General features: G+C 41.4%; 1 protein-coding gene across 7 annotated transcripts in view; it reads left to right on the top strand.

The window, feature by feature from the left end:
- STARD13 (StAR related lipid transfer domain containing 13) overlaps nt 1–18,640 on the top strand; it is a 326,580-nt gene that overhangs the window by 245,196 nt on the left and 62,744 nt on the right. The window contains exon 1 of one of the 7 annotated variants that reach the window (XM_010400322.3): nt 18,481–18,505. The exons of the other annotated variants lie outside the window; for them this stretch is intronic. Coding sequence (XP_010398624.1) covers nt 18,496–18,505 — 10 coding nt within the window. The 5' untranslated portion in view covers nt 18,481–18,495. Of the gene's footprint in view, nt 1–18,480; nt 18,506–18,640 lie in introns of those variants that run through there. 7 annotated transcript variants of the gene reach the window in all.

Below are 18,640 nucleotides of genomic sequence, written 5' to 3'. Positions count from 1 at the left end.
GAAATAGTCTCATTTTTGGTGCTTCCCATTCCTCGTCTCCTCATCACTGGATTCCGGCAGCCGGGTCCAGGGCAGGCGTAAGGACTTCACGGCCTCTAGTGGGCAAGGGCCGGAGCTGCAGGGCTTTCCAGCCACTACCATGGAAAACTGTACTTTTTGTAAATGGGAACATGTTTACCCTGGTTTCCTATGGAAACAAGGCTTGCGCAAGCGCTCCCTCTGTGTGCGCTGTCTCCACACCCTCGGCAGCTCCAGAGCCTGATTTCCGGCTGATTTGACGGAGGTGCGGGGATTTCACAACCAGTGCCTCCAGCGTTTGTGTCAATAGGTGTGCCTGTGTCAAGGAGGAACTTTAATGCGTTTTCTAGCAGCATTATTCTAACGTATTATTGTACAGCTTCACACAGTACAAAATTGCAGCATCGGAGAGAGTTTGCGTTTGAAATCCCTTGTGAATCACATGTGTACATGTGCCCGGAGAAATCCTGACCCTTAATTTTGCTTGATAATTTGGTTATTGTAGACTTTAAAAACTTATATTTTCCATGACACTGTAAGGTAGTCCTGCTGGGAAGGGAGAGGGGAGACTCAGACCATCACAGCACACTGCCTGCTTTGTTGCTTATAAACCTAAACTGGTGCTTGAAAGACCCAAATCTTGTATTTTCTTTCCGGTTTTAGCTTCCCTATTTAGAATGGTTTATAACAGCAGTCATTAAATATAGCAACTAAAAATGAAGCTCAGAGACAGATTCTTCATCAGAGTTCAGAGAAGCAGTTTCCATAAGTCAGTAAGAACAAAGGAATTAATTTAGATTAAAACTTTCCTGCAAAATGGCTGCATATTTGATACCTTCTCTTCTCCTTATTTTTGTTTGGCTGTATTAAAGATGGGAGAAAAGATATGGCTGGACTGCAGGCTTACTTTGGGTAAATCCAACAAAACAAGCAGTCCTTCAAGTGAAAAAATGGAAATGTGTTGTCTCCTTCATCATGTCTTGCTTGTTGCAACATTTTTGTTTGAAAACCTCTTTCTCAAGTCACTTGTTGAATGCCTTGGTGTACTTAGGGCATCCAAAAATATTTTTTAAATATTGTAAAATGGATTTAGATTGAAATTGTAGGAAGTTGATCTGTAAGTGTACCTGAAGTGGTTAGGATGGGAGTTTTCATTTCAGAAAACTTACTTCTCATGTGTTGCAAACACTTGAAATGAGAGAATTACTGGTAATGACTTTTCTGAGTTCATACCACAAATGCCAAGCCTGCAAAGACTGAAAATTGCTCGCATGGAACCATTCCGCTTTGTCCTGGGATACAGAGAATCTCACAGAGGTTTTTTTTACCCTCTCATTTTTCCTAGAAGTGATTTTTGAAAACAAAACCACAGTGTGGCCTTTTAGTGCTAGGAAGTCTTTGTTGCTTCTGCCAAGAGAGTTAGAGGAGGACAAGGCCAAGTGTGGCATCATTCACCAAGTGTGGTACACAGAAATATGTCTAATTGGGACCATCTTAGGAGGTAGTAGAGTATTGTAAGTTAAATAAAAAATTGTGCTGTCTCCAACTCTTCTGAAAAATCCTTTCTTTCTGTTCCCTTGTACTAATGCTCTGCATTTCTAAAACCCAGTAGTGGCCTCTGCCTTGGCTGCATTGGTTGTAAATGATAGTCTCACATGTCTGGGTACCTTCCCAGCACTGACATACATAATCAAGTTCCTTATATCAAATCTCACTTTGCAGGAAATTACTTTGGGAGAATCCATCATCTTCTTTGCCCAAAGCTGCATAAAATACTGCCAGTTTTTGTTTTTCTTTCATTTTTTCCTCCTCTGTAAATCATGCTAAAAGATCTTAAGGATAATGGTAATAGAAATATGATTAGTAAAGTTTTTTGTGCATGTGTGTGTTGAAAGAAAATGCATTTGTCAATAGCATAGCTGACCAAAGAACCAAATGTTAGTTTTTTGGATTTCTGAAAGGTCAGGAAGACGATGTCTCATACCTCAATCATGCTGACTTTTGCTCAAAAAGAATCTTTCCATGTTTAAAAAATAAATTTAATATCATGAAATAGTCACCGACCAGACTAATTTCTTTTCTCTTCAGTCATTGTGAGGATGGGAGAATCACACACTGAGAGGCACTGCTAACATGGAGAATTCATGCCCATTCCCCTAAGTGCTTGTTCAGAATAAACCTCTGATATCTTGATTACAGCCTGTTAAGCTCCAGAGCAGTTCCTCAGCTGAGCTGTCAGCATGTAAGCGTTTTTTTCTGCTGATGTTTGAGGCAGGGCTGTGCAGAAAAGCTTTGTCTTTCCCTCTTGGTTAGGGGCAATTTTCTCCTGTGGTAAGAAGTACTGTTCTTAATTGTAACAAATCCCACCTTAAAATTCCTGGGAAATGCATGATACTCTGTGAGAGGTATGTGTGGAGCTGGTTTTATTGCAAGAGCTCTTTTGTATATGGATGTATTGTGAAAACTTCATGTTTTCAGTGGAAGTGAAAGAGGAGGTGCTGGAATATGTTTCCTCCCAAGCTCCAGTCTGCAGTAGTAGAGGTAGTAAAAAACTCGTACCAGGAGAGCTGCTTTGTGCAGAAGTCTGCTTGCTCTTTTCATAAGTATGGCTATGAATTAGTGCATGTAAATGTAAGTGCTGAGTTGCCATAGGGTATTTAAGGCCTAACATCCTTCGCTCAACAAGCACACTTTCTATGAAGGGGCATTCAGATGCTGGGAGTGTTCTGGCCATAATTTTAAAATTTCTGCATTTAGATGCTGTTATTTATTTCTGGTCTGGAAATGTATTTTGGTCAGGCTTTAAGAAAATCAGTATTAGTAGCACATCAACTTTGAGATTCCATATATCCTATGGAATTACCTTGATATATTTGACATAGTCTCAGTTCCTACTTGTTCATAAAGAGATGTTTGGGAAGACAGCAGTCTCATCAGATAAATTACCTGAAATAGTCACAGACCTGGCATTGAGATATGATGGTGATAAATCTATACTTAGGGCTGTGACACAGTCAGCTACCTTTACTACAGCTGCTGTGAGAGACAAGAAATTTCACCCTGGGCAGTGACCATACCTGTTACAGAAACTTCAGCAGTCCCACTAGAGCAGCATTTGGAAGGAGGCCCTTGAAGTCTTAGGCAGTACAGGATGTGTTCTTGGCCTTTTACTGCTCCCCAAGCCAGTGGTACTCTAGCACTTGGCTGGGTATTTGTGGAACACTCTGTTTCCATATGTATTAGTGCTCAAAACCATTAAGTGTTCCACAGCTCTTTTACAAGAGGAGTAATTACATCCTGTTGGCAGAAATTACTCCCGCTGTTTAATTTGGAAACCATATTCTTTGCTTCCAGTCTCGTGTTGTTACACAGCAAAGAGTGGCTGCATTTTCTGCCCAGGGTGGTGGCACTTCTCTCTGACATGTGCATGGGGGATGATAGCAATGGTGGTGCTGCCCCTCAGGATGACATTTCAGGTTTGTCTGTGACAAATTTTAATTTGAGTTAATTTTAAATAGAGCAGACATATAGCTTCAGAAATCCAACTTTTATTCACAGCAACAAAAATATCTTTTCTAGCTCTCATTTCCCTGCACAAGGGATGCTGGGCCAGCCCCTGGGTGCATTGGGTCTTGAGGCAAATGCTGATGCTGAACTTTTCTCTCTTGCTCTGTCCTTTCAAAGCCTTTTATGTACAGAAGGAAACTAGCGCTGCAGATGATTATTGTCTACTAATGGTGTTTTTAATTACTGATTTTCAGGACACCCAATTAACTTTCTGCTGAAAACAAGAATTTTTTCCTCCCTTGAAGCAAGCCAGTGATTCATATTTTAATATAAACTTTCTAAAGTTTTGACTCGTGCAGCAATTCCAAGAATTTTTATTTCTGAGCTCTTTGAAGCATTTTAACCTACTAATGAAATACAGTGCCTCTGTCATCCACAAAGCAAACCTCATGTTAAGCAGGGCTTGCTGTCATTGAAGCATGGCAAGTGCCATTTTCAGGGCCCTTGAGATGCCTTGTCACACAGCATCTCCTTAGCGGGAGTGTACGGCCACACCTTCCCAGGCCCCAGCCTGCAGGAGCACAGAGGCGAGCAGGAGGTGCCATTGAATCAAGTGTGGCACTGCTGGTCCTAGGGAAGGGAAAAATATTGGGAAACAGAGCTTGCTGAAGAGTGTTTGGAATCAGGATGGAATTTATCAGCTGATCAGTTCAATCAAACCAAAGGGAACTGTGTTGGGCTGGGCTCTGGGAGCTCCTGCTTTGCAGGGAGACAAGCAGGAGATCGGCAGCCCTTTGGTCTCATGATGAGTAAAGCAGAGAGGTGCTGCTTGGCTTTCATAAGTGAGAGCCAAGCTGTAGAGTCCAGAGTTGAAAAACATTTCTGTTGGCTATTAAAGGGAATGCATGTGACACAGAGATATGCCATGTAAACTCCAGAGATTTCCAGCAGGAGAAAGACTAAATGAGGACCAAGTATAAATGAGAGAGGTTTTTCTGAAAAGTAAGTTAGGTAATGCGTATTTTGATCCTTCAAAGAATGTGTTTGATATTAAAATGCAAAAGTGTATGGCTTTCTCATCAGGTGGAGGTAGCAAACTGTCCTACTTTACATAACAGCCACTGTAGTAAATGAATGACGAATAGTTCAGGATCTCTTTGGGAAATGGCAGTCAGAGGTAAGAGCATCTACTGTATGAAGACTGCCCAGGAGAAAAAGCCCCACTCAACATGTTATTATTTAAAATTTTCTGGTTTAGATAGGAAGTTTTCAATTTTCTTTTTTATTTTGATTTTGCCTCGAAATATCCATTTTGATGCAGAGTTTAAAATAGTGATAACCCAGTATTATATTGCCTTTCCCCTTGTTTTCTTGCTGAAAGTGATGCAGCACTTGCTGAAAGTGTGCAGCAGTGAAAGTGATGTACAGTTCCCTCATCTCTATAACTTTTCAAATCCCATAATCTTTAGGAGAAAATATGAGTGTGTTTGTAAGGGAAACCTGAAAACAAGGTTCATCCATTCCTGGTAGCACAAAGTAAAAGCTTTGCCTCAAGTTCTCCACCAGAATCTGCCAGGGTTAGCAGAGGACATGCAATAAGAAAGTGGGATGAAAGGAAGGGAGCATGCAGCAGGGCACTGGCTCCATGTGCCCTTCCTCTGCAGGCAGCTCAGTTTGCAGTTGTACCATGGTTATCAGTGGCGTGGTCGTGTGATTAGGGAACAGCAGCAGGAAATGCTGGCAGAATCTGGGAGGCTGGCAGTTGGGAGCAACAGAGGAGATCAAAGGCTTGAGTGCGTTTGCAGACTGGAGAAAAATTGCAAGTCACTCCTGAAATGTGGGCTGGCAGTGCAGCCTGGCCATCAGCTCTGTCTGGCAGTGTATTCCCACGGGAGAGGTGAGTACATGGTGCAGGGGGGCACATCTGCAATGCTGCACTAAATTCTCATTCCCCATGGTCCAGCCCCCATTCAGTTTGCATTTGGGCATTCAGAAAAGTTGTTAGAGAGGAAATGGCTTATTTTATCAAAGGAGACTGAAACAGGGCTGTGCTGTAGTCTCCGGGATCCTGGCTGATCTTGTTGCCTTCAACTGTATGGTGAAAACTAATGCGGCGAACTTGAGCTGGAGGACCCAAGTGTAACTCAGCTGTGGAGAAGTTTCAGCTGAAAATGGATGTCCAGACTATCAGAGAAGGAAGGCTGCAGAGCAGTGGTGTGGAGGATCTGTAGGCAGACACAAGTGCTTGTCTTCATAGACGAGCATCTTCATCTTGCTCATCTTTTCATCAGTGTCCTCATACCTGCTGTTTCTTCTCCAAGAGCTCAAGGCTTTTCTGCATCTGTCTAGTGTCTCATGCATTCTGTCTTATCAAAGCAAAATCTGACAGTAAGAAGAAATAATGTGTTCTTGAGTACCTTAGAGTTTTAAGATGCAAAATGCAGGTTTTTAATAGTTCTGTTTACCACATTATAGGCATATGGACTACAGTCAGAGTGCCTTTAAACTGTTAAAGCTTTTCCCCAGACAGCCTCATGGTAGAAGGCTTGACATACTAAATATATACAACTCCTAAAAAGAGTACAGGGCCAAGCAGGCACAGCTATCCTGGTTGCATGGAAAAGTCTGAGCTCTTCTAATTACAAGCCATTGGGGGAAAATGGCAAGTCTTTTATTCCTTCTCCTTCCCCTTCCCAGTGCAGTTATGGGAAGCTGAAATCATTTGTGAGCTTGGTGTGCCAGCAGGATCTTGGCAAATCTCACAACAATTTCCATGTGAGGGGGAAGTGAGCTCTGCACAGTGACAGGAGGAACTATCCTGCTGTCCTTCATCCCTGGGACATCTGTATTACCAACCAAAGGAGAGTCAGGGATCCCACAGCCAGGGAACACAGATGGACTCATGTTCACACTGCTTAGGAAGAAGTTGGTAGAAGTGGTCCAAAACAGGGACCAGCAATGCAGGTGATTTTTTGCTGGAACCTGAGCTTGTTCTATGGCCTTGGGTTCAGCTATACTGGGCTGCTGTAGGGCTGTGTTCACAATTAGCAAGTAATGTGGCCCAACAGAAGATTTTCAGAGAGAAAAAGTCCTGATATACCGTCATCTATGCTACCACATTTTGCTGCTTTATTGGGGGTTTACTGTTGTTTGAGCCTGTGAACTGCTCACTAGTGGTAGCAGCAGATCTTCCCTTTCATCCCCAAAGAACTCAGTGCACTCTCTGGAACTAAAGCACATGAAGGATGATGTAGAAAAAATATATTTATTTCCACCTGCAGCAAACTTTTTTTCTTGTTATTCAGCTGATGGTCAGCAATCTCAGAGAAAGAGCAAATCTTGCCCTCTGTACATTTCTCCAGACAATAAGCAAAATGCTCTGTAGAAGTCCTTGGAAGATCTTCATCCATACAGTGCATGTCACACTGTGGTATTGAGTCTTTAATCTCTTCAGAAACCTTTTCTAGAGATTCAAAATTCTGTTATTATTCAAGTGGTTATGTACTACTGATGGGTCTCATTTATGGGTTTTCAAGTACACTTTAAAGGTCAAACAAGTAATTTTAATCGGTTATGTGTGGGGTTTTGACAGCTGATAAGTACTGAATGTACACCAGCACCTGGAAAGCAGATTTGCTATATTTATCATTACGTATTTGGATTGGGTGCGGGGATAGTGCTTTGCCCACACTCATTTCACTCTCCATCATCAAATTACTGGCACTGATCAACCAGTGCATCCACAGGAGAGCACTGTCATTGAGCACTTCAGATCTGAGTCACAGCTTGGACAGGGGCCCAGGACCTGTGTCTCATGGCTGCTGGTTAAGAGAGTAGTAGCTGCATCAGAGTGGTGTTGTCCTTGTCTCAGAGCATGCCTGGCTACTTAATCCCTACTGCTTTCTCCTAGGCTGCCAGGCTAGTAACCATTTGGAAATTAGTCTGGTGTGGTTGTTCTGCAATTCTTGTGTGCAGGTCACTCATGATGTGGTGGTGATCACAAGGTGATGACTGTCCTCACTTACTGTCTGCAGAACTGAAAGCAAAGAAAATGAAAATACTTTCCCATTTCAACAATATCAGTCATGGACTCGGAGCAAGGCTTGAGCTCGGGTTCTGTGGCATCAGCTTCTATCATGTGAAGTAAAGGGCTGACTGCAGTGCTTATGGGAGCAGCAGTGCCTACAGAGGTGAGCAGAAAGGCTGACCAGCCCCAGAATGAAACAGAGGAGATTCTTCAGCTTAGGGAAAAAAGACAGTCAAATTGGATATGACAGAAGCACACAAAGTCATCTATCATGTGGAAAAACTGAACTTGGGAGAATTGTGGGGTATGGAATGAAGTGGTTAGATAGTCGGAATAAATATACAAAAGTCCTTTTTTTGGTGTTTTTCCACTGCATTTTTGGAACATGGTAGGGTGGGGTGGAAGAGATTCAAAATGGGATGAGATCCATTCATAGAAGACTAGTGGTGCAATAGTCCAGCTCCAGCAGCTGGCAGGAGAAGCCCACGGGTCCGAGCTTGCTGGGAGTTGAAGCGGCCCACTTGGGGAAGAGCTGCTGTTGGCGCACACTGCTCTTGTGCATTTTCCCAATTGGAAACCTGAGGAGTTCTTCATCAAGCCTACAGCAGCAGCTCAGCTGCTCTCCAGTGTGAGCAGCAGTCAGGGGAACTCATGGGCAGCCAGGACACAGGCAGCTGTTAGTAAGGAAGGAGTTGGTTTTAGCCCTGGCAACACTTTCGGCTGGGATGCAGCTCTCACCATAGAAAAACCCCAGAGAGAACACCAGGATTTTGCAGCCCATTCAGACTGTATCCAGATCTGCCCAGTCATTTTTCATTTCCACAGCACAGTTTCTTAAGAAGATCTGGAGGATGGAGGATTAAAACAATTAACAGTTTACAGAAACTCAGCTCTGTTTTCATGGGAACAAAGTTCATAGCTCTGGTTTTATGGTACCACCTTGCTTTTATACTCCACACTTTGTTAAACATTATAATGAACTCAGTGATGTGCAGAAAATAAAAATGTTTCCTGCCCACACTTCAGAAGAGCTGCTGGGATGGTAAAGGCTCTTTCAAGCTTAGGGCTGCTAGCCTAAATAGTATGTACACTGGGCTAGTCCATCAGAAAGCTCTGTATTGCAAATGTAAATTTATCTTCGTAAGAATGACAAGCTTCTGTTCAAAGCACAGCACTGTATAAAGCAGTTCACCAAGGGAGTAGGGTTTACCATATTCCCCCCCTGGAACAGAGAGGAGTTTTGTATTACATTAATCAGCATCTAAGCCCTGAAGGTCACAATTATCTGGCCACTATTTTTCAGTATTAGTGATTTTAGTACATGATTAACTTTCATGTGTGCATCATTAAGATGAGGAATTGTTTTTGAAGTTTCAAAGAGAGCAGCAGGTCTTAGCTGTAGTATTTGCCATACTTGCTCAGCCACTCTTAAAAGGGATGATTTATAGAAAATCCAGCTGTGAGTTTTCGTTTCTTCAAGAGCAGGAGGCGGGACTAGAAACCAACCTAAAACCAAGCGGAGCATTGATCAGAGTAGAAATGATGTAGAGCACAGCTCCGCAGACAACAGCTAAGCGTCGTGGAAGTATTAGCTGGCAGCGATAAGGAGGCGGAAGCAGAGCTTGGTGACAGAGGAGCCATCTGTCAGGAGCTGGGAATCCGATTTCAAGAGAGCAGAAAATGAAGTAAAGAAGAAAGTGATTTTGGTTCAGAGGTACAGTGGAGCCCAAGGATATCTGTGGACAGTAAGTTTCTATACTGGAACAGGGATGTTTAATACAGCAGCTAATACTGTTTGAAAGGACTTTTCAGCTTTGAAAACAGACATAAGTAGCTCCTGTATTAAATAGCTTTTACTTAAAGATTTTATTTATTTTTAAGATGTAAATAAGCTTATCTGTTCGAGGTGGCTTGTTTAAAAACTTGTAAACAAACTTTAAAACTGCTGGTGTCCCTTACTTCAGAGGGTGTTATTTTGTTTAATAAGGTCATCTCTTGTCGAGGATAAGATTTGTTCGTTAACTTTTCAGAAAAATATCTTAGAAGAAAAGGCTGTTTTGGCCCCAGCTGTGAGGTGAAAAAGGTAGGCAAGAATATTTTTTCTGGAAAGGGGAAAGGAGTTCCCACCCAAATAGATCTAAACTAACTGGAACTACGATGTATAAACACCCCAGGGCTAAATCCTACCCTCAGTTACACTGATGTAAGTTAGGTTTAAGTCTACTGTAGTTAATAAAATTACTCCTGATTTAATTAAGGATAGAATTTGGTTGCACATTTCTTAATAATGAAAAAGCCCCATGGTTCTTTCCAAAGTGCATTTTATGTTAACAGATTATTAAGGACTTGCTTGAAAATACGTTAAAATTAATTGAAGACTCACACTGTGATGCATCTTTTGTCGTGTACTTGTATGCTTCTTTGAAATTAGCACAAAAGCCAGCATGAGATATTGTAAGCAATCCTATTATTTCTTGCTAGCAGGTTCTCCGATAAGGTTTGCATTGCTCATGGTTTCATGCTCATTTCACTTCAGTGGCTTGTATTTGGGGTGATATGCTTTAATCCTAAAAAGGTTTGTGGAGCTCCAGCTGGGAGCGATAAGGTGATATTATCTGTCGTAGAAAAGTGTCAAAGTTCTGTACAAGACCCCAGACTGTCTGACTGGGACTGAAACTGTTCTATTACAAATTGTACAGAAAAATTACTCTTGTTGCTGTGGTTTTAGTGTACGAGTTAGAAGCAGAAGCATTGGCTGCTGACTGAGAAAAAAAAACAACAAGTAAAACCCACTCACTATTATGGCCCAATATGGATGACAAAACACTGTAGCATGTGTGGGAAAATGGCTGCAGTCCAATGTCTGGAACCATTTATCTTCTGGTAGAGTCTGGAAGATGACTGTTTTATGTATTTTACAGAAATCCCTGCTGATTGATTTCATTTACTTAGGAGGAGGGGTCACAGTGACTGATGGCAGGGACAACTGGGGCAAAAAGTGGATTCTTTGCATTATCCTGACATCCTGTTCTGGTTGGAGTTATTGGTACCTTTTGAAGGCACCACACCATGCTGGGCATTTTACTGCTACGTTTGCTACTGCACACAGAAGTTTGCTGCTTCTTTCTGGGTCTCAGCAAGCTGAGAGTTGCAGGTTGTGCTTCCAGTAGTGCCAGGCACATTTTGGAAATTATGATTTGCAGGGGTTTGGAGGGGAATGGACAGAAATGGGTACAGGTCTGTGTAACCTGCCAAAAGCTTGGCTGATGGTGGGTGCTGTTATTGAAGAGGGAGGAAAGACTTTGTGAAAGGTCTGGAGGGAAAGTCTGTTTTCAGTGTGTGAGGCTTGCAGAAACAGCTTGTCCCTCTTTAGCACATGAGATTGTATGCTAGGGTGATGATACTGGTTTTTTCTGACGTTTGTTGCTAAAATAGCCACAATTCCTGGCATTTCTTTATTTATATGGAGTAAAGAGCTTGCCAAGTGCATTAGAAACAACAGGAAAAAGCTGTACATCAGTGTAATTCATTTATCTCTCTGTTATTTTTATGTGTGCTCTGATGGCCTGTCTGTCAAGGTGTTTGCCTTCAAATCAATTCAGCTCACATCACGGCATGACAGTCACTTGTTATATACCAGGCATGTCTACAGGCATTTGCTTTCATGTTGCAGGGAATGAGTGCCAAGATTTTCATATGATGAAACAAAAGGGTCGGGGATATGTTTCCTAGTCAGTAAGTACACTGCTACTGTGTTGTTTAACAAAAATGGAGAGGAAAATGGATTTTTAAATTTCAACTACTTCAATTGGTACCCTTTAGGCTCTTCACAGGGTCCACTACTAATAGTTACAATGCCAAGTGCAGTGCAGGATCACATAACAAACCTGGAGAAAGGGAAAATTATTGTGTGTCCCCCACCACATCCAGTTTCCCAGACACAACCACTTAGTACAGTCAAGACATTTTTCATTGACCGAGAGAGAAAGAGAGGGAGAGAGAAAGAAAAAGAGAGAGAGAGAGAAAGAGAGAGAGAAAGAAAGAGAAAGGGAGAGAGAAATAAAGAGAGAAAGAGAAAAGAGAGAAGAGAAAGAGAAAAGAGAGAAAAGGAAGAAAAAGAAACAAAGAAAGAAGGAAAAGAAAGAAAGCGGGTCTTCTAATATAACCTAACTGCTGAGGAAGTTTCCTTATTTATCAAGTATTTTTATCAGAGCAGTAGGAGCAGTTAAGCACAGCACTTAAACAATATCCCAGGAATAAACTCAGCATCACCTCTCTTCCGGACAGCATCTTGTACAATTGCCATGCACTGTCATTCAGCCCAGTCAGGTTCTTCGCTCTCACTGCTCCTCATGCCACCTTGATGTGCACTCGGTTTCTGTCTCTTTGTGTTGAGGATGTGCATATGGTCAGACATTTTGGTTTTACTCATGTGTTAACCTCTGATTTGGATTTTTAAGTTTACAAGAATTTAGATTAATTGTAACCTTTTCTATTTTCCTAATTTCTTTCACTTCCTTTTCAGACACTACATGTTTTGGTTATCCTCCCACAGAACAGTTCCTTGCTGGCACTCTCCCAGAGGCATAGCTGCTTTTGCTCTTCATTAATTTAGTTTGAGCCTTTCCTGCTTTTTGGTATATCTAACTCAAGAGGACAGTGGGTCGTGCCGTGGGTTCCAGGGGAAGGTACCAGTTACCTTCCATGGATACGCCACTGAGCTGCCTGATGATCCAGAACAAATCTAGTGCCCCAGTTACTTTTCCAGATATGTCTTTATCATGGGGTCCTTGATGGGGTCTCTCTTCCTTGAGAGAGAGAGAGTGCTGGTAAACAGATCCAGTGTAAGCCCAGTGTCTCCCTTTAATCTTGAATTTGGGAAGGAGGGGAAAAGAGTGGTCTAAGCTGATGGAAGCTTGTTTTTTCATCCAATGGGACTGCATTCTCCTAGTAATTGGAAGCATGTTTGGGGACTTTTAGCCGCTGATAATTCCTCTTCCATAAGGATTGGTAGGATGGTGTGATCAGGCCCCAGCCATTTAGTCTGCTGCCCGCACAGTCCCTACATTTTTATTAGTCAGCTCTTAAATCTTTTCATTACATGGAATCGTTTTTCCTGTGGCAACCACAAAGGTGCCTTCCTGAGTGTGCTGGTTCTTACAAATAAAATATCTCAGACCATATTTTAGACATGTTGCATATTATCCCATTTTTCAAACAAATTTTATCCATTTGTACTTTGTAATATAGCACATGACAAGCACGGGGCGGGTGGTAGAACTACAGCTGCCTCTTGTTTTCTTATCAGATATCGATAAAAACAGTAAATTAGATTAAACAAAAAAAAAAAAAAAAGCTCTGTAGGCAGTGGAACATTATGAAACCACCCACTGAATGTCTGCACAAGACATATGGCAACAGCAAAGCTGTTATATACTAAATGAGTTCAGAGTGGGGGCCAACTGAATGCAATGCATATAAGTGATTTACTTACTCATTTATAACCCTAACCTAAAATCATGAGTGTTTGCTGTTCCGTAAAAAGGATGACTTTATGTGACCCTTTAAAGCCTTCAGCATTAAGTGGCATTAAGTTGATGGCTACTTGTTTTGTACCTTCAGTGAAAATTATGCATAAATCAAGTAGGCTTTCCTTGTAATGTACTCATAATCCTCACAAGCAAAACTCCCACCCAAAACCACTGATCAAACATGGTTTCTTGAACTCAGAAAGGTCACCTCATAAAAAAATATGGAGGTATAATATTCAGGCCATCCAGGCAATTTTTTTTTGGCCAGGACATTAATTAAGTCATTGTAAGGTTAAAATAATAATAGGGTTCTGATGTAAGCAGATAAAAGACAGGGAATCTACATTAAATTCAGTTTCCATCCACAAAACACATCTAGAAGAGCTAAGCTGACTTGCTGTTTAAAGAACATTTTGCACAGGGACAGACAGGATGGGCTGAGGTTGAGTCCTGAATATTCTGGGGTTTATGTATTTAAATAAAGCCTGTAGCATTGTTTTTGTTCCTTAATTACCTCTGGTTTGTTGATTTATTGATGCTTTTGAAGGCAAGCAGACTCAGTAAAACAGAGTCATTCTGTGTCACGTAAAATTTCCTCTTAAATCTGTGGACATTAATAGCAAAAGGAAAGGATTGATGGTGGGAACTTCTGTAGAGATGGTCTTCCATCTACAGGAAAAAACAGTGGTAATCTCTAAAAGGTGGAATTGAGTTACTGAATTGCAAATGAGTGTAAGGTCTTGTGAAATCACTAACTAGAGCTGTCTCAGTTCTTGAAATCTCCCAGTGCAGCCCAGAATTTGGGCAGAAGGTGCCTGGGAATCAGCAATCATGCAAAAAGGGTTGGTGGCTGGAGCATCTTCATTGTTGCTGGGAGAAGTGATGCGGAACTTGCCCATTCAGCGTGAAAGGTCACTTCCATTTGGGGGTGACTTTGTGGGAAATAGGAACATTGTTTGCTTTAGTACTTGTTATACAGGCTTTAAGCAGGAATGAAAACCACAAATGGTAGTCCTTTGCCAGCCATGAGCACTGATGCACCATTGAAAAGTCAGAACATGGTCTCAGCGGGCTTAGTTTCAGGGAAATACTTGGAACTTGCACCTACTTTCTTCTGCCCGTGTCCTTGGGGCCCCCATTTCTGTAACTAAACTCCAATTCCAAAAAGAACCTATGCGTCTTCTTTTTCAGCACAGCAGAGCATGGCACTGAGGCGTTGCTCCTTCTGTGTCTCTCCTGTGTCTGTGCATCCCAGCTGGTGCACCTGGAGCAGGGGATGGGCCCTCACTTGTCACAGAAGAAAGGTTCAGTAGGCTCATAGATGCACTGAATGGTTTGAGTTGGAAGAGGCTTTAAAGATCATCTAATTCCGAACTCCTGCCATGGGCAGAGATACTGTCCACTAGATCAGGTTGCTCAAAGCCCCACCCAACATCGCCTTGAGCAATTCCAGGGATGTGGCATCCACAACTTCTCTGGGCAGAAGATTTAGAAGATTTGTTCAGGAGATGTTTAGTTTGTCACATCCCTCCACCCGTGGCTAATGACCTTCATGTGCAGCTCTGTTGTATTAATTTGGTTTGCAAGAACATGTACACAGATAACCAGAAGTGAACGTGGTAGATTCAGGCACAATCATGTGCGCTTCTCTTGTGCTCCTGAGCCACTGAATTCAAAATGTAGATTTATGTTAATATTTAGCACTTCATAGTGCATTTAATCTCCATAGGCCTGCAGGAACATGTCTAATTTATACATCCAAATTAATAGAGGTAATCACACAAAACAGTCAGTCTTTTCATCACTTGACCCAATGAGGAATGAAGACACTATTTTGTTTGGACTATAATTGCTTATACATACCTGAAAATACCATCCCATATTCTCAGTTCTTTGTAAAAACACCATGGGTTTGCCATTACAGACAGCTGCATAATGAGTTAGCTTCATTTTTTAACTGAACTGAAAATTAGAAGGCTGACCCAGATCTCAGTGGGATATCTCCAGAGGAGTTTTTCAGTGAACTTAGATGCTGAATGAGCTAAAGCAGTTCATTTTTAAAAATTGTTTGAAAACCATCTTTCAGAAAATAGAGTGTTGAATGCCTGGTACTTACAATGAGCATGCTTGCAGACCTCTAAGGCAGCAGTCAAACATCCTCATGCTTCGTATTATTTATTTATATTACATTTATATTGTCCACATGAACTTCCAGAGCAAATTCAATAGACAGCTATTGTTCTGCCTTGATTCCTCAGACCTGGTTGCTATGGCATCCAAGTTGGGAAAATATCTGCCAGCTCCAGGTGGCTGAGCACACAGATGGGTGAAACATGAGCAGTAATTTAGGGAGCCATGAGGTGGTGTCCTGTGACCAGAAGGTATTGTCCATGGTTTTTGCAAAAAGGGGCAAGGAGTTGTGAACATTGCTGGGAAAACTAGGCTTTATTTAGCTACAGCAAGAGAAACCGCCTGTACCAGCAACCTGCACAAGTACTGAGAGGTTCTGGTGGTAAACTATGAAATAATTTAATGATCTGTTCAGATTAAACACAAAATCAGAGATTAGAGGGGGCTGGCTGGTATCACCTATAGTCATGCTCAATAACATCCCGCTCTGTGATTCGTTCCACTCAGCGCACTGGAATTACAATAGTTGCCAAATAAGGCACAAGAACTGAGCTTTCAGGTGAAAAACACATACAATGACAACTGTAAGACCTGTGGAAAAAACCCCCTTTCTTATTTAGTCTTTGTACTCAGAACTTGTCCCTTGAAGTCTGCATAATATAATACAAATAGGATCTACAAATTCAATTTTTTTAGTCTAAACTATCAGGATCAATATTCAAATGCTTTGGTAGAGTTTTAACTCCCATCCAGTTGTCACTGGTTTAAATCACTTTGATAGCTAGAAAAATTTTCACAGAAAGCAGGGGTTTTTTGCAACATTTCTTTTCCAGTCAAAAAAAAAGAACAAGAACAAAGACTACCAAACAAAATGCAACTTGTCTAAAATCTCATAAAAGCTCTTACACAAGAATCTATCAAGCCTGGGAAATATGTGTTCTTTTGTAAAAACATATTTTTCCTTGAAGTCATTGCTAGATTACAAAAGTTCACATAACATATTGGTATGTGTATGTGTTTATGTAAGACAGACCTCTGTATTTCACTTTCTGATGTCAGTGTTGCCTTGACAACTGTATTTTATTGATTAGTAGAATATATGTAATTTGGTTCAGAGCTGCATCATCTTACAAGGTCATTTTTCTTTGTGAGAAGTTGTTTCATTTTCTTATTCTCTGAGTAAAATTATTTTTCTTATATGAGAAATAACATTCTTTTGATCCTTTTGGGGGTGGTTCTGTGGCTGTTCTCAAAACCCAATAGAGTTTGACAAATGCATGCTGATAAAGTCATTAAATACATTTCTACTGATACATGCATTTCTTCTTCAAGTTCTTTTACTGCATATGTTAACCTAGTATCTAATCTGTAACTTCGCTGGTTACCAACTGGAGACTCTATCCATGCAGTTCCAGTTACTACACACCTTCAGGGTGCTTTTCCTCCAGAGATCTGAAGTTCCAAATAGTAACACTTCTCAGAATCTCTTTGAACTAGATATTATTATAGAATTTATTTGACACTTAGATAAGCCATCCCGTGAAAAACTTCCCCCAAAGAGTAAATAGTACTGAGAATAGCTCCTGAAATTGAACTCTTACACCCTTGTTCTACTCATTGTGGGTTTGTCAGATCTATGGATTGGTTCCTGACAGAGGACTGTATCTTTTAGCAATCAGTTGTCCCATTGCCAGTCCTATTTCTGTGAGTGCTGGTCAGGTTTATGAGAAGTTTTGGTGCTGACCTGAAGAGCTTTCATTTTCACACTAACTGAGCAGGGGAGAGGATGGAAGGGGTAGGCAGGATGCTGTGCCTTGGTTCAGATGGTGCCATGGCCTGTTTATGTGGACAGCTGGAGGATTCACATATTTAGGTTTACCAAATCTCCTCCTGCTTTGGTTTTGTCCTTTCCGCTTGTGTTTATTTGTCTCATGGTTTATGAGTATCACAGGAGCCAAGAGCAGTCAGGGTGTGCAGCTTCCTGGATGAAATCAGACAGGGGAACGACAAGAAAAAAGTAAAGAGGCCAAGGAGAAGGAGGAGGAGTACAAATAATGGATGGGAAAGTAATGAAGTTCAGCCAGATGTTGATGTAAAAGCTGTCTTTTTTTTGTGGAGAACTGAAAGCATAACCATCCCTACAGTCCTAATATTAACAATTTATAAATTATAGCAGTGATTGTATTTATATGTCATACAGAAGGTAAATGATGGGAATGGGTTGTCAACACACATAGGAAAACAAGTCTGAAAATCTCTAGCACTTTCTTTAAATGCAATAGTTCCTGACGATTAAATATCCCATTGGTTGCTATCTAAATATTTATCTTCAATGAAATTACAAGAAGTCCACAGTCAGAGAAAACCCACGCTGTTCTGTTCTCTGTTGTAAAGATTAAATTATGTTCTACTTTTGAAAAAACGCTTGGTTCCTGGGTCTATCCTATTGTACTTTTCTGGATAATTTTGAAAAATAGAAAGAGAAGAGAATCTGCCATTGATGGCAAGCAGGGACAAAGGCACTATTACTAGATTGTGGTTTTGAAGGTCGTTTACCGTGCTAAGTCAGAGACCATAATGTGAAATAATGTTTTTAGTCTTTTGAACTAAAACATTCGGCAACAGGTCTTCCTAGCAACAAGGCCCCACCTAACATAGAGCCTCATTTTCTTGCAAAGATCCTGCCGTCTTACATGGATTTTCTGGGTCAGTCGCTGGCAGCAGCAACACTAATTTATACCAGATGAAAGTCAGGCTGACTATAATTAGCAATACCAGGGTATTTGTCTGAAAAATCAAGAAACACTGGCATTTGCCAGAGAGACCATGTGTCTTGTGGAGAACTTGGTTCATTTAATTCAAGATTTAGGTACCTGGGGTTAAGCAGATGCTCCAGTCAATTTGTCATGACTGCTTAAATTCCTCGTACAGTCTTAGGAGAGCAGCAGTTTCTTACTGACGATCTGAGGAGGAAGATCTGTTCCCCCTCTCCATCCATCCATCTGTCCACCCACCCGAGGATGATTCAGTCTGCCTCGTTCAAGTAAATACCTCTTCCACTGGGATTATAGAGGAACAATAGGAAATAAATGCTGGCAGCTCCATGCAGTTGGGTTTTACTCATTTGAAGATGGATGTGACTTATCTTCCTCTTGCATAATAGCCCAAGAATTAGAGCACTCCCCCCAGAGAGAGGCAGTCCTGGGCTCTACTTGTTCTGAGTGGGCTGAGCTCACATCTCCTACATTTAACTCAGAAGAGCTAAATTCCTCCCTTCGTAGGATGACCATCCGTAAGTCTCCGTGCTTTTGTTTTTTAATCCTTTCCTTTTCTGCCTGTCTGTGAGGACTGTAAGCTTTGTAGGGCACCAGCTAGTTTGTCATTAAACATTTGAGCATCACTGACTGTTGCAAGGTTCTGATTTTGG

This window comes from Corvus cornix, chromosome 1, assembly GCF_000738735.6.
Source record: "Corvus cornix cornix isolate S_Up_H32 chromosome 1, ASM73873v5, whole genome shotgun sequence".
Taxonomy (NCBI): Eukaryota; Metazoa; Chordata; class Aves; order Passeriformes; family Corvidae; genus Corvus; species Corvus cornix.
Note: the sequence above shows the minus strand (reverse complement) of the source record. Positions and strands in the feature narration are given on the sequence as shown.